The sequence below is a fragment of the Monodon monoceros genome, unplaced genomic scaffold (genome assembly GCF_005190385.1).
Source record: "Monodon monoceros isolate NGI ecotype Baffin Bay Population unplaced genomic scaffold, NGI_Narwhal_1 Super_Scaffold_12, whole genome shotgun sequence".
Classification (NCBI taxonomy): domain Eukaryota; kingdom Metazoa; phylum Chordata; class Mammalia; order Artiodactyla; family Monodontidae; genus Monodon; species Monodon monoceros.
The window spans coordinates 10,865,237-10,882,096 of record NW_021703768.1 but is presented as its reverse complement, the minus strand read 5'-3'; the positions used below and the strand labels follow the sequence as shown (position 1 = coordinate 10,882,096).

At 36.4% G+C, this 16,860-nt stretch overlaps 2 protein-coding genes across 3 annotated transcripts in view; one reads left to right on the top strand and one right to left on the bottom strand.

Moving 5' to 3' along the window:
• Positions 1–16,860, top strand: part of CTNND2 (catenin delta 2) — a 778,687-nt gene that overhangs the window by 67,274 nt on the left and 694,553 nt on the right. The window lies entirely within an intron of this gene.
• Positions 16,449–16,860, bottom strand: part of LOC114892948 (sialomucin core protein 24-like) — a 692-nt gene continuing 280 nt past the window's right edge. Inside the window, exon 2 of the mRNA XM_029218326.1 lies at positions 16,449–16,826. Within this exon, the coding sequence (XP_029074159.1) occupies positions 16,449–16,826 (378 nt within the window). The remainder of the gene's footprint in view (positions 16,827–16,860) is intronic.

The following is a 16,860-nucleotide window of genomic DNA, read 5'->3' as shown; positions in this document are numbered from 1 at the left end:
GTGTGCCAATTCCAAATATTAACCCAGTTACCTGTAAACTCAATCATGACTTTAGTTATTCAGCGGAAATCTGGTTGGGGAAATTAATTTCCATTTCACCCTCGTGCTCATTGTTTAACGAGGGCCAGCACCTTGAATACTAGGAAACCAGATGACACCAAATATAAACATCTCAGCGATTTCCCATTCAGAGGAGCCATTCCTTTAGCTGGGGTTCTTTCTTCAAAGCAGTGATTTCACAATGCAATTAATTTGTCTTCGTTCTACAATTACATACTTAATCCTGCAGTGAAGAGCAACTTCATATTTCATTCTCTGAACAAGAGCTAATGGAGCAGTTCATTTTGTGGAGAATTGAAAACTAAGTTGTCAATTCCAGCTTTCCCTGATAAGTATCCGTGGGGGGAAGTAGCAAGGCAGATGAATTAGAGCTGATAATTTGGATGAAAATGATCTCAGCCATCTGAGACTCAGGCAATGAACACATGTTTTTCTGTGATATTTTAATTTGTTCATGAGTTTATGTTATGAGATTAAGGTATCTATTTTAATTTTTTAAAGTCTCCTTAATACAATTTGTCCTAAAATTGTATTTTTTCACTATTTATATTTATTTATTTATTTATTTTAACATCGTTATTGGAGTATAATTGCTTTACAATGTTGTGTTAGTTTCTGCTGTACAACAAAGTGAATCAGCTATATGTATACATATATCCCCATATCTCCTCCCTCTTGTGTCTCCCTCCCACCATCCCCATCCCACCCCTCTAGGTGGTCACAAAGCACCGAGCTGATCTCCCCTTGCTCTGTGGCTGCTTCCCACTAGCTATTTTACATCTGGTAGTGGATATATGTCCATGCCACTCTCTCACTTTGTCCCAGGTTACCCTTCCCCCTCCCTGTGTCCTCAAGTCCATTCTCTATGTCTGCGTCTTTATTCCTGTTCTGCCCCTAGGTTCTTCAGAACCTTTTTTTTTTTTTTTAGATTCCATATATATGTGTTAGCATATGGTATTTCTCTCTTTCTGACTTCACTCTGTATGACAGACTCTAGGTCCATCTACCTCACTACAAATAACTCAATTTTGTTTCTTTTTATGGCTGACTAATATGCCATTGTATATATGTACCACATCTTCTTTATCCATTCATCTGTCGATGGACACTTAGGTTGCTTCCATGTCCTGGCTATTGTAAATAGAGCTGCAATGAACACTGTGGTACATGACTCTTTCTGAATTATGGTTTTACATTTAAAATGTTTTTTAAAAAATTAAAAAACATTTTTTCTCGAATAATGACCCAGCAGTGATCTTTTTTTTTTCAAATGCTCTTTTGACAATGATATGGTATGTGCGTAAGTATTTGATAGACATACGACATTTTGAATAAAGATATCAATGTTAGCAACCAATTTCTATTAGTATGGAATAGCATTTTCATTAGCAGCTTCAGCTGAGGCATTGAGATCTGAATGAATTTCAAGACTAAACCTTTTTTTAATTAACTTCTCTGTAGCTTTGAGATATGTTGGCAACTAATGGAATTTGAAGATGGAATAGCCATCTGGTTTTAAAATGGTTTCTACCTTCTTGGCTCACTAGGAAGTGCTAATGTGGAACATTGCCAATCAAGTCCCTTCTACCATCATTAAAATTAATTTCACAAACTAACATAATTCAATGACATAACTTAGAGTTACTTAATGCTATCAGGCATGAATGCAATGGTGAAATAAAGAATATCTTTAAATATTATTATTTTACCTATCTAATATCTTATACTTATTGTCTTATTCTTCCTGAGTGAAATTCTGACTCCTTTCTGGATTATTTTATTAGACATAATCCTTGATTATTCAGGGTCTTTGAACTGAATGTTCATGTTTGAAGACTTCATGAGAGTTTAAACTTTGGCTTCATCATCTCCCATTTATAAATACTGTACTAGAATATAGTCTTTTAGAAGGGTAATTAAGAAGAATGTTTATCCTCTGTTAATTGCAAACAGATACATTCTGTACATACACACATGTAATACTAATTCATGGTCTTAGGAGCACATCATACTTCAGCGGTCTTTCTGGTTATTTTCATAAAGAAAAAAACCATTTGATTTTCCAGGAATAGATATCTTTTCTTCCAGCAATATCTCCATCCTACTCATTAAGCACCTTAATAGTTAACTTGACTCTATTTTCCGTTGGATACATAGGCTGTATATATTACAATGTCACTTGCAGATAGGAATGGAAATTCAAGTTCATGGTTGAATATTTCCTCTTTAGTGGGAAAATATGATTCTCTTTTAATTATAGATCAACCTATGGACAGAGAACATTAGGATAGTGGAGAACATTAAGATAATCTTTTTTTTTTTTTTTTTTTTTGTGGTACGCGGGCCTCTCACTGCCATGGCCTCTCCCGTTGCGGAGCACAGGCTTCGGGCACGCAGGCTCAGCGGCCATGGCTCACGGGCCCAGCAGCTCCGTGGCATGTGGGATCTTCCCAGACCGGGGCACGAACCCGTGTCCCCTGCATCGTTAGGTGGACTATCAACCACTGTGCCACCAGGGAAACCCAAGATAATCTAATTTTTATTTCAAGTTTATATTTCACATCAGTTATGCAGACATGGTTTTCTTCAATGCCATGGTCACTTTTTCTCCAAAAAGTCCAGATTCATGGAAAGTCATCTGCAGTGACTTGGTGGGTGCTGTGTTTGAGTCTTGCCTTCATTAAGACACATATTAGAGGCATTTCTTTAAAATGAAAATCTTAAAAATAACTAGGAACCCCTTGGTTTCTTCCTGACTCCCAAAACCCGTTTAACTGATGACTTAATACAATCCTCTCTGGTACTTTCTTTCTCAAGCGAGTAGAGACTGGAGAATTTTGGCTACTGTATTTGTTCACTGGTGGCTTTTGTCTAAGCAGTTATCTAGTAATCATGTTAGGTTCATAGAATGAATTAAAGTAAAAGCCTTAATTTGCTTTCCTTATTATTTACACCAATTAGAAGGACTTACTCTTCACTCTGAACTTATTTCTGTCTCCAAAAGGTAATAAGAAAAGAAAAAATATCCATCTCTGAAATAGAAATCTAAAATTCTTTCTTATTTGATCTTTCCAATCAGAAAGAAGTAATTACTTTCTAAAGAGGGAGGACATGGCTCTCTTTCCATTTTCAGTTCCATGAGTGGCTTTCTCAATGGCCTAGTAAAGGTAAAATTTGCAGCAACTTTAGAGATATACTTTTATAAATTTATCTCATCTGTATATTTTAACAATATATTAAAGTAATTTTGAGATGATTTTAACAATATATTAAAGTAATTTTGAGATGATTTAATCATGTTTAGGGAAAATTAATTTTGTGATATATAAACCACTGAAGAGATCACACTGAAGAAAGTCACAAGACTCAAAAAAGTTGGCATTTCAAGAGACAGGTGATGGATTCCATAAGAATCAGTGCCTTAGTTTAAGAGATCAGGAACTAAGTTTCTAAAGGGTCTGAAGAGGCAGTAAAAGTTAGAAATGTAGTTCCAATTTTGCTGCTTTTTTCAGTGTAAACTTTTGCAAATTCTTCTCACCTTTCTGAACCTCAGATTTTCTTCTCTAGAAAAAGCGATCTCTAAGATGTCTTCCAAGTAACATCATGGGATCTATGTGGCAAAATAGAGAGTATTCTTGCTTTTGTCTAGTACTCTTTTCAAGTCTAGAGGCTTTTTGCTCACTCTCACTCCTTATTATAATTATAATCATTTTTTTAAAAATTAATGGATTTCCTGGTAACTTTTGTAACAACTACTTTCTTTGGGTTTAGTAGGAAAAAAAGAACAATCATCATACACTTATATTTATATCCCTAAGAGTTTATTTTTCAGATATAACAGACTGACTTTTTATGTTTTCTTATTTTATATATTTCACGGGGAAAGTTATCATGGTTAGTAAATAAATGTTACTTGAATAATTCTTTAATCCAGGAATCAACTACACATGTTTCAGAAATTCAGACACCTTTTCAAATGCCACTAATATTCTTCTTTACAGTTTTCTATTTTTTCTCAAGATTTTAATATTAAATTGCTTTTAATGATACTCATCCTACATAGCTTTGTGTACTTTAACTGTGTTTTACTTTATTATCACCTGGATAATATTGTGTCATTACAATGATAACCATTTTAAGGTTTAATATGTCAACTTGGGAAACGCAGACACATACACACACACACACACACACACACACACACACACACACACACACACAAGCTAGATTAATACTTTAAATGCAAAGACTTCTAATGGTCCCAAAGTATGAATAATTGAGACCATGTAGGTATTGCCATCTTCCCTTTCCCAGTTTGGGTTTTTCCCCAAATTCTATCTTATGCTAATGACTCATTGTCTCTCCTTATGTAACTCACCCATCTCCTACATATAAACAGATATTCTCAAATTAATGTCTTGAATTCAGTCCTATCAGGAGCCTCTAGACCAATATTATCAGCTGTCTGTTGGTCCTTTCCATCTTGGTACCTCCTTTTTCAATGTTTGCTATCCTACCAGCCCTCCCACTCAAAATGATAGAGTTGTTCTTGAAATCAGCTACTCTCAGGAATTCCCTGGCAGTCCAGTGGTAAGGACTCCATGTTTTCACTGCTGAGGGGGCTGGTTCAGTCCCTGGTTGGGTTATTAAGATCCCACAAGCTGCATGGTGGCCAAAAAAAGAAAAAAAAAAAGAAAGAAATCAGCTACTTTCCCCAAATTCCTCATTTCTAGTGATTGTACTTTCCCCCTCCCCCGGATCAGGCAGACTCAAAACCTTTGGCTTGTACTTTTCTTGCACCACACTAATCTAGTTGTAGTCCTTCAAAATGGAGTGTACTACTATCCTTGCATTAACTTCCTCACTGTCCGCATCCTTGTTTGTGGCCGTACCACCTCAGGTAGCAGCATCTTCACAGGTCTCTCTGTCTATGCAGATCTCCTCCCTTTTCTGGTCTCTGCTAAAGCTCAGCTGGATTAAACTCCCTCAAGCACAAACTGTTGATCTCATGCTATGGGCTCAGGATTCTTCAAAGCTGCCGCTTTGCCAATCTAATGGAGTAAAGACTCTTTATTGGCAGCTAAAGAAGTGCAATATATTCAATGGAATATGACTCAGCCATAAAAAGGAATGAAATTGGGTCGTTTGTAGAGACATGGATGGACCTAGAGACTGTCATACAGAGTGAACTAAGTCAGAAAGAGAATAACAAATATCGCATATTAGAAAATGCATATATGTGGATTCTGAAAAAATTGGTATAGATGATCTTATTTACAAAGCAGAAGTAGAGACACAGACGTTGAGAACAAGCATATGGATACCAAGGGGGAAGCGGGGGAGTGGGATGAAATGGGAGGTTGGGATTGACATATACACACTATTGGCACTATGTATAAAATAGATAACGAATGAGAACCTACTATATATCTCAGGGAACTCTACTCAGTGCTCTGTGGTGACCTAAATGAGAAGGAAATCCATAAAAGAGGGGATATATGTATAAGTATAGCTGATTCACTTTGCTGTACAGTAGAAACTAACACAATATTGTAAAGCAACTATACTCCAATAAAAATAAAAAATAAAATTTTAAAGAATAAAATAGGATGGACCAATGGGGAAAAGAAATCTGTTCTCCTTCTTTTTGTTCTCTTTTATTTCCTTCTTTTGGATTTATTATTATTATTGTTATTCTTTTCCTTGCTAGTTTGTAAATTATGTATTCTATTTTCTTTCTTTCAATAATTACTCCACAAATAAAAATATTTACACATAAAACAAAAAAAAGTCCAAAATCTGATTCCGTCTATCTTTTTACTACTTCAGTAAGTGGACCTAATATTCTAACCTGTTTTAGTGTTTAGTGGTCACCTGAAGATGTTCATTATGTTAGTGAAATACTATTACTACAATAGTAACAATTCTTCTTCACGTGTATTTGACTGGAATTCTGCTTCTGGTCATAAAGAAACAATTAGTAGAAGATGGGAATTTATGGCATAAGCAACTGTAAACACTGAACAAATATTGTATATGATGCAGTCATTTTCAGACTTTGGCCAACAGGTTGTGCAGGACTTGATTCTTGAGAGAAAAGAAGCACATGAGGTGTCTCATATTTGTCTCAGCTTTCAGCCTAGGTGTGGTTTCCCAGCACTGACCGAAGGAGAGAAAGTGGAGCTTTGTGAGTGAAGGAGCAGATATCAGAGAAGAGGAAAATGTAAGATCTGCATAGGATGGTCCCTCAGGTCCATCTGAGTGCACCTGAGGGCTGAGTGCATATGCACAGGAAAAGACTCCCAAAGGCTTCAGGTAGGACAGCCACTGTGGAACTAAGAGTTGAATGGAGATTCAACTCCACAATCAGATGTCATGTGGTGCTGAGTGATGTTGGAGTTCTGCTCTCTCCAGAATGAAACAGCCTTGCTGAGCACAGTGGACATTCAGTTGAGATCCCAGAAAAGCCACATTTTGGAAGTAACCACAGCCAAGAGTAAAAGTGATGTCTTAGTACTAAGGAGAAAAACAGAATACACTGACACTATCATGCATGAAATCAAGCCTGACTCTGGGGTGTTTTTGAACCCTAATAACCAGTTTTCCGATTCTCTGGATACCAACCAGGTGCTCAACAAGTAAATTCTGACACTAACTACCCAGAGTTACGATAGATCCCACAGCTTAGGGGCTCAGAGCTGCAAGACTGCTCCTCATTTCAGATGCCAACTGCAAGTCCCAGAGTCACCTGTACTTCTGATCAACCAGCTATAAATCGGGGGTTCCCACAACCCTCTCCTCAGGTCTAATTTGCTAGAACAACTCACAGAAATCAGGAAAACACTTTACTTACTGTGACTCATTTATTGTAGAGAATACAGCTCAGGAACAGCCACATGGAAGAGATGCACAGGGCAAGGTACGTCTTGTGGCATACAGAGTTTCCATGCCCTCTCTGGGTGCACCAGCCTCCCAGCAACCACAGTGTGTTCAACAAGCCAGAAGCTTTCTGAACCCTGACATTTAGGGGCTTGCAGAGGAGGGTTATGGAGGTTTCATTACATAGGCATGATTGAGTAAATCATTGGCTACTGGTGATTATTAACTCAATCTCTGGCACCTCTCCATACCCCCCCCCCCACCAAATTTGGGGGCTGGGGCTAAAGTTCAAAGCTTCTAACCAAGACTTGGTCTTTCTTACAACCAGTCTCCATCCTGAAGCTGTCTAGGAGCTGGCCAAGGGTTGCCTAATTAGAAAAAAGAGGCATGCCTATCAATCACCCTTATCACGCAGGGAATTCCAAGGGTTTTAGGAGCTGTGTGCCAGGAGCCTGGAACAAAGAAACAAATACATATTTCCTGTTATACCACACTGAGAGAATCCAGATGTTCCACTTGTAGCTCAACTATCTGTTAGAGAAAAAGTTAGCACACTTTATAGGGGAACAGCATAATCTACACTCCCTGCAATGAATCATGAACAAATAGAAAAGTGTAGAAATATGGTAGATTAAATTCAACCTTATTAAAAATTACAATAAATATAAATGGACTAAACATTCCATTTTAAGGGTAGAAATTGTCATATTGTGTAAAAAGAAGACTCAAATCTGTCTACAAGAGTTACACTTGAAGTATAAGGTCACAGATATTCTGAAAATAACTTAAAAATTATACAGGCATAAATTGTTTAATTGTGCTTCTTTTTATTGCACTTTGCAGATACTGAATTTTTTACAGATTGAAGGTTTGTGGCAACCTTGCATTGAACAAGTCTGTTGGTGCCGTTTTTCCAACAGCATTGACACACTTCATGTCTTTGTGTCACATTTTGGTAATTTCTGCAATACTTCAGACTTTTTCATCATTATTATATTTGTTATGGTGATCTGTGATCAGTGAGTTTTGATGTTACTATTGCAAAAATATTATGATTCGCTAAAGACTCAGATGATGGTTAGCATGTTTTAGCAATAAAGTATTTTTAATTAAGAAATGTGCATTTTTTAGACATAATGCTATAGCACACTTAATAGACCACAGTATAGTGTAAATGTAACTATTATATGCACTGGGAAACCAAATAAATTTGTGTGACTCACTTTATTACGATATTTGCTTTATTGCTGTGGTCTTGGACAAAACTTGCAATATCTTTGTGGTTTCCTGTGTGCAGATTTTTTTAAATTAATGAAATCTAAATTGACCTTTTAAAAGTTTATATTTAGAACTTTCCTAGTCTCTCTAAAATATTCTTCCCTAGGTCAAGATTGTAAAAATATTCCCTTATAACAAGGATAATGCAGCAACTGGACTTTTCATATATTACTAGTGGGAGTATAAAGTGATATAACCATTCTGGAGAAAATTCTGGTAGTTTGTTATAAATTTAATCATACATCTGCCATATGACACAGCATTCTACTTCTAGATATTTACCCAAGAGAAATGGAAACATTTGTCTGAAAAGAGATTTGTACCAGAATGTCATGGTAGCTTTATTAATACTAGCCCCAAGCTGAAAACAACCCAAATGTCTGTGATGATAAGCATATTGTGGTAGAGCCATAGAATGGAATATTGCTCATCAATGACGTATGCATGTATGTATGTATATGTATGTATACACACTTCTGAAACATACAACAACATGGATGAAACCTCAAAAAATCATTTTGCTGAGCAAAAGACCCTGAACACAATTTATTTATGATTCTGTTTATATAAAGTTCAAGAACAAGCAAAGCTACTCTCTGGTGACAGAAATCAGATAGTGGCTGAGGCATGAATAAAAAGAACATGAAGGTACTTTTAGATGTGATAGAAATGTTCTGTGTCTTGACTCAAGTGTGAATTATCTGGTTGTATGTATTTAGCAACTTATCAAATTATATACTTAAGATCTGTGCATTTCACTTTAGGCATATGTAATCTCATATTTTCAAGAAGATAAATAACTACTTTAAGAAATTGAGTTTGACCTGGAAAAAACAAAGAAATGAGAAAAATACTTTTGAATGCGCCCTTGTCTGACTTTTAAAATTTTCTAATTTATTTCCTCTCATTTGAATCCTACCAGGCTTCCAAGCGCATTTCAGATGGGAATTACACTAAATTCTAGGAATTACGCTAGATATAGATGGGTGCATTCATAGAGCAACTATCAGAAATGATCTTGCCTCACAACTGTTTGTATAAATGATATATCAGCAAACATAAATGTACACTGCTTAAGGCAAATAATTCACCTGTTCATTCAAGAAAAAATAATTGAACTGGACATTGGGCTGAGTGTTGTCAAATCTAAGAAAAGGTACTGTCTTGGGCTTCAAGGCTCCTTTTGTTTTGAATGAATTTGTTCACTAAATAGATCTATTAATAGCATTTATTCCTCAACATTTATTTTACACAAAGTATTACCTACCATATTCAATAAAATGTTCCCAGGCATTAAGGATAACAATGATGTCTAATAGAATATGGCTCATGACTTCAAAGATCTCACAGTTAATGTTCAAGTCAAACAACTGAATAAGGAATTACAAAAATTTAGACCTGTGCCAAATGCTTACATAAGGTTAAAAGAAGCAGACTGGGGAAATGCCCTGGAGGGAAGAACTTTTAAATTGAAACTTGAAGAGAGAGTATTAGGGTAAACCTTACAACCTTGCAGTATTGCTGAGATTCCGCTACTTTTGACCTACAGAAATGGCAAATCCGTATGACTCAAGCTAATACCTACAAGAGCACTGTTTCTAGCAAGAGGACCTGGGGAAAGGCCCCCAAAGAAAACAAAGTATGATGCATTCAAGGAACTGAACAATTTAGTTCAGTTCTAGTAAGACCAAACCCTAGGGTGAGAGTTGAAACTGCAGCACAATGTCAAAATTATAGAGTGAGGCAGCCATTATTTCAGAATGGCAATGAGAAGAAACAAACATCAGAGAGAGAGAGGAAAAAAGCACAAAAACATCAAGCCTGAATTCAGGAAGTGATGGTCATGATCACAGCTGCATTTGGCCATCACATCTCCTAAGCTTGATGTTCTGGAAGGTCCGTTACAGCTGCGTAGAGAGAACCCACTGAACAGGTATCATGAGTCCTTATTCCCATGGTCCCTGTTCCAATTCTATCTGTAGAGACATTTATGAGCTGGTGCTCCTGCTTTAATGGACCTGCTGAGACTGGGAAGCTGTGATGCACTAGACAAATAAAAGAATGATGCCTGGAAGTCTAGAGTCTCCACTTACTCTTCTATAGGACTTAGTGACTCATTCGAAGAGCATATACTACATTAAGAACCTTTGCAAGAAAATAGCCTACCAATTGTGCACAACCTACCAAAATGAATTTTTTAACTTTTTATGAAAATGTGAAATGATTCTAAAATGCTATCTAGTTATACTCACCATGTAATGATAATATTGAAATCATTGTAGAGCTATATACATTCTTTTCACTTATTCTTTGTAAACTAGATAAAAATGTGACTTCTTTTTATTAAAAATTATTGTAATTTTTATTACAATTTTACTACAATTGATGGACTTCAATTTAGAAAATTCTAAATTCTGTACCTCTTTTCAAAACACATCTTAGCAGCCAATAATGCTAATTCTCAGGAAATGTATTCATATAGCTCAGTGTAAACTTGTAATTCACTAATGTGTCACTTCCTCCCATTAGGAAGCAACCGTCATTTATGGAGAGCTTGAGAGCAGAGTGCACAGAGCCAGAGGGCTTAAGTGACTTCAAGATGTTGACTGTAATGTTTTTAGGGCCTTGACAACGATGAGGGATGTCAGGTTTTTTCGGTTTAGTGAGTTTCCCACTGAATACAGCAATTCAGCATACACAGGGAGACAGGAAGTAAGGGCTTTCCGGTAATGGATTCTGTTTATTTGTTGGTTGTCAGTAATTTGACTTCACTCCTGATCCACTCCAGAACAGCCGATTAACTCAGAATGCGCCACTGCCATCAAGCTACTGTAGAATACCTGATGTTCAGACAGGCTTTCCTTAATGCATGTTTCTTTCTTTCTTCTTTTTGCTCTTGTTCTTGACCTCTGCTTGCAGTGATTATATTCCTTGTTATCTGTGAAAGGTGTGTTGAACCAAGCTCATGTGTCAATATGAACACTCATACATACAAGTTATTTTCAGGAAATACGTGTTATTCTCATTTGGTGACAAAGATATAATAATGCCAGCTTCACCTTCTTTATAAAACTTGAAAGTCTATTGTAACTTGTGGATATGGACATTCAGAATATGTTTGTTATGTTAACTAGCAAATAAAAAATGAATGCAGTAATTTTTTTAAAAAAAATTACTTGAATATTAAAATAACATTCTCTTGGACGATGGTTTGGAGAAGATGATTTTCAGCTACTTTGAAGATTATAAACATCTATATGGCAAAAGTCATGGAGTGAATAAGAAACAACCCACGTATTTATGTCATTTAAAATATAAAGCATTGAGGCTTCCCTGGTGGCACAGTGGTTGAGAGTCCACCTGCCGATGCAGGGGACACGGGTTCGTGCCCCGGTCCGGGAAGATCCCACATGCCGCGGAGCGGCTGGGACCGTGAGCCATGGCCGCTGAGCCTGTGCGTCCGGAGCCTGTGCTCCACAACGGGAAAGGCCACAACAGTGAGGGGCCCGTGTACCGCAAAAATATAATAATAAATAAAATAAAATATAAAGCATTAACTTGGTGAGTATTTGAATTTTAAGTTCAATAGGATTATCAGAAATACTTTAAAAATATATTTTGATTATGCCATTTAAAATGTACTTATAAAAACATATTAACTGGAAAATTGTTTTTTGTATTATCAATCTTCAGATTCATTGTCACTAATTGTGTGACTAATTGTCAGAATCACTAGCACTATTTAAATTATTGCCAAATTTCATAAAATATGAGACACTTTAAATATGCACCATTATTTTATATACAACTAAGAGAGAAAGGAAAAGGGAAGAAAGGAAGAAAAGAAGGGAAGAAAAAAAGAAACGGAGTAAAGGAAGGGGAGGGGGAAGGAGGAAAGGGAGAGAGAGAGAGAGAAAGAAGGGTGGGAGGGAGGAAGGAAGGAAGGAGAAGGAGAGAAAGAGAAAGAAAATTAGGATGCAAACTGGGACACAAGGGGGTTTTTTTTACTTAAAATTTTGTTTCATTCCTATTGGAACAGCTCTTTTAGATTCATCTAGATATGGATTTTTTGTTATCATATATTATTGTACATTCTTAAAAATGAAAGTACAAGTTCCATAAGTTGGTGAAGTATTCCCAAAACTTTTCCACAGTCTCTCTTATGATTCACTTTTGATACTCTGTCATCAGCATCTTAGTTTTCCATGCACAGCCATCCTCAGTGACACTAAAAGTGGTGAGGGTACAGAACCTTTTTAAGAAGGGTTTCACGGTTGCCTCTGTGATTGTCTTTCCAGCTCTTGTGACACATCCTGCAAGTTTTCTTTTCTTGATCTCACCAGAATATGTTCCTGGAAGGTTTTCAGATAATAGTCAGAACTGATATTTCTTCCTCAAAGTCCTTCAAGTGGTTTTTGAATGAAACACAGCAGGCCCAAGTTCCCACCTGTGGCAGGACTTGAGAACAGTGTCATGACCACCATCTGGCTGAAAGTGATTGTAAGAAACTACTGGCTGGAAGATGCATTCTGATTTCAGAGATGTTAAGATATGAAATGTGTGCATCTCAGAATTGTTGGAATGCAATAATTTTATCATTCACTTCTTTTTGTCGCTCTTATTGAGTTTGTATAGTTAAATTAAAAGGTGTTAAATGTCTATCTTATGGGGCTCTGCTTTAAAACTCACCTGTGTAGGACAGGTTAAAGGCTTTCCTATCTGTAGGTTTCTGTGGCTCATAGGTCCAGTAAGAACAAAAGTTACCTCTTGAGATGGAGAGCTGGTGAGTTCATTGGGGGAGACAGCATGATATAGGTTTGAGGTAACCTCTGCAGTGACTGGGACAGAGAATCCAGAACACAAAGAACCTTTAACAGATGCTCTGAGGACGAAAATGGGGTTGTACAGTGGCTCTAGTCCATGTTAGTATGGCACTTTTCTCTGGCAGCATTCAGCAGAAAGGATAGAAGCAGAGATGTGGGGTTAATCAGAGGTAGAGGTTTTATAAAGCAAGCTTCTAAGGAAAATCTCCTAAGACCCACACTGCTCTTACTTAGTTGAGTTTTGTACGACCACTGCAAAGGGTGACATTGCAAACAGAATTAAGGAAAGAGCAGAGAGGTAAAACCACTTCTTGGTTATATTTCTGCATAAGGTGCATATGGATTAAAACAGGAAAAGAATATAAGTATAGATTTTAAAAGTTCAGATTTGTCTTGCTTCACCTGCCAGTCTTCTTTGGCTGCAGTTCAGTCTTGTGCCAATTTATAGGTGTTCACATTTTGTGGAACTCTAAGTTCTGTAACCGTTTCAATGACTGAAACCACAAGTGTGTGTAGTGTTTACTTCCCAGGAAACCATATATGAAATGTGTGAGAGCTGCTTCCAGCTGCTTCTAGTGCATTTGGATTGATCTCGTTTGATTCCTAAGCCCTGAGTGAAAATAATCATTCAATATAGGCAAAGCCTTCTGCCATTTGGATTGTGATTTCTTTCAATCAAAATCACATAACCTTGGGCTGAACAATGAATGCCTTCCTTAAAAATTACCTCTAAATATAATTTATTATAGAATGATTTTAAATGAACTCAGAAGGATTAATCACGACAAGAATGAGGAATAAATTTCTCCTCTTGCCTTTCCTCTGTATTTACAAATGCCAGTTGTTATCTATCCATATTATGGAAATCAGAGGTCTCCTGGGTGATACATAGCTTTCTCTTCCATCGAATATATAGCCCTATTTTGTAGGATGTGGGAGAGCTTTGGTACCCTATAATAATGAAAAATCCAGGAAATGATAGTCACTGACTGAATGTGAGAATCTCAATGTATTGTTTTTTAATAGGTTAGACAGTACCTGTCTTTAAAAAAAAAACCCAAAATAGTAGTTCTTTTTTTTTTTTTTAATCCAACAAACATGTACGTTTATTTTAAATCAGTTTGGTACATGATACAGATTGGTTTTGCAGTTTTTAATGAACTGAAATAGAAATTTCTAAATACAGCAGTGTCTGTGCAACAAATATCTGTAAGGTAAAATAAGGGATTTTAATAGAACTACAACCTGCATGAACAAATCAGATGAAAAGTCTGAAAAGGTTTCTATATACCTTCAGAATTAAAAAAACCCCAAATTATTAATGGCTGAAGATACTAAACTGCTAAAGGAAGAGGGGAAAAGGCTGAGTTCTGTTGTAAGAGCTCTTTTTGTAAAATCTAATTCCATATTATCATTCTGTTAGAGCAGTATTCAAAATTACAGAAGATGAGAGGCTTCATCAGCTCTATTTTCACAAAAGTAGCTATAGTGTTAACATTAATGTGTGGCAAGGTATTCCTATCTAGGTAAATGACAATTATAATATTGTAGCTAATTTTTACCACTTTGGGAGAATGGAAATTGTGTATATTTTCAACTGAATCTTGTATCTTAAAGCACTCACTAAAAACTAATAGCCATGGCACTATAATAAAATTTGTTGTGCAGTACCAAAAATATTACTACTGAGGGAAACAAAAATGTGAGGTAAGCCTACCTTTCCCCAAAAACCTTTGAAGCCAGAGATTTTAAACCATTAAGACACTTGAAAACATTAGGTATATATACCAGTGTGCAAGTAAAACAAACTTTAGCTGTACCAGCAAGTAAAGAAGAAACAGTAAATCTTCATTTTAAGAACCTTTTATTATCTAAATGTAAGGAATTTTGGCTTCAGAAATGGACCAAAGCAACTTGTCATTTCTTACTATAAAATACTGAAAACCAAGTGCTAAACACAGCCGCTATAGGCTAAAGAAACTAAAACAAAAAACCGTAATGACCTAGAAAAGCAAAAGCTCATTTTAAACTGATTTCAGCCTCTGAACTAATGCAATGTGTCAAAGGCAGGGAAGGAGTATCCCTCTAAACCTGAAAAAACTAGTGCTTCATAAGGAAACTAAAAAAATAAAAGTATGCATGCTTATCATACTACAGGAATTGAAACTAAGAAGAAGGAAGGGTGGAAAAGAAAAAGTACAATCTGTTTATCCAGGGCAATCATCATTAAAAATCTACAGTAATCCGATCAACTAAAATTTTTTCTGAAATTACACTGCTCACATTTGCTATCTCAAAACTTAAAACGATTGTCTTATTTAAAAAGTTAATAAATGATTCTAAAACAACTTCTTTCTTTCTTGCCTTATAGAAGTTACTTTTCCAGAAAGCTTGGAAATCCTTTTAAGGTACAACAGTGTTGGGATAAGTTTTTGAAGTACAAAGGAAAATATAATTAAATCAACTTTATACTTTTTAACAGCCATAAGCAAAATGTTGGGAGGTTCAGTAGATCAAGGCTTTCGACTTTGTGTAACATCCTTTAAGTTATCAGGCTTGAAATAAAGTCGGTAAGTTTTCAATTAAATACTCACATTATGGTATCTAAAAGCAGGTTTACTACTGCTCACATCAACAGTTACATCCTCAGTCCAACCTTTCCCTTCATTAATGTGAAAGAACAAGTCACCAACATTTTAAGTTACAGTCTGCCTTTCAGTCTGTCTTTTAAGGCACTGTTCTTTATTTTCTCAACGATATAAGGTGCTTTACAAGTATCAACAATAACCTGCTACACTTTAATGTTTTGTATACTTTCCCTTCATTTCTTTAAATCTGGAATGTAATTCCTTGTGTGGCATCTTTTTTCTAATGTAGAAAAAATAACTTGTCAAGCACAAAATTCTACTCTAAGGATACTAAATTTATAAATTTATTCCACTTTTTGCAATTATAGCCCCAAATCCACCTGATTCCTGCTCATTTGGCACATTTTTCTCAATTCTGGTCACTAAACTACATCCCAAGTTAGCATGAAAAAATGCAGCTTTCAGGCTTTAAAATGACTACATTTGAATTGCTAAAAGAGTCATGAGGTCGTCTGCGCAGGACAGTGTTTTCCATCACTTATAGAGTTACATTTGGCATGTCAAGAAGAGAGAACTTAATCACACAGCAGCAGCCATTTAAAATAAAAGAAGACAGCCACAAGCATTCATGCAGAATATTTTAAATATTCCCGTTGAGCAAATAGATTTAACTGGTTTCTCTTCAAGGGCGATGCTCCTATATGCATCTTCTGAAAAATTAAAGATCCTAGAATATCGTCTCCCATGTGGCACATCTTGAAAGAGAATATTTTGGTTTCAGTGAGTTACACACCAGTACGTGTTAATTTAGCGGGTCTGTTTACAGAGTGCGGTAGTTTCGTTCTTTCGATTTGCGGAATTGATAGAGAAAGAAAATTACAGCCTGCACACCCAAGACAAGGACAGTTCCTTCAACGAAACTGGCTGCCCCAAAGGTAGACTTGCGCACAGGTTGTGAAGCCGGAGTTGAAGTGGTATCCGTTGTACCTGATGTAGTAGCCGTGGTGCAGGCTGTAGACGGGGAAGGCGGAGTTGTGGTTTTCGCTGCAGATTTGGTTGGCAGTGGTGTGGCAGGGAGCCCAGGACAGAATTCTGTGCTGTTCACCCCCTTGCCATCACGAACTGTGGGATTATCTGAACAGTAGCTTTTACCTTTGCATTCTGACCCCAAACGGGGAGCGTTAGCAGCGTTAGCAGCGTTAGCAGCGTTAGCAGCGTTAGCAGCGTTAGCA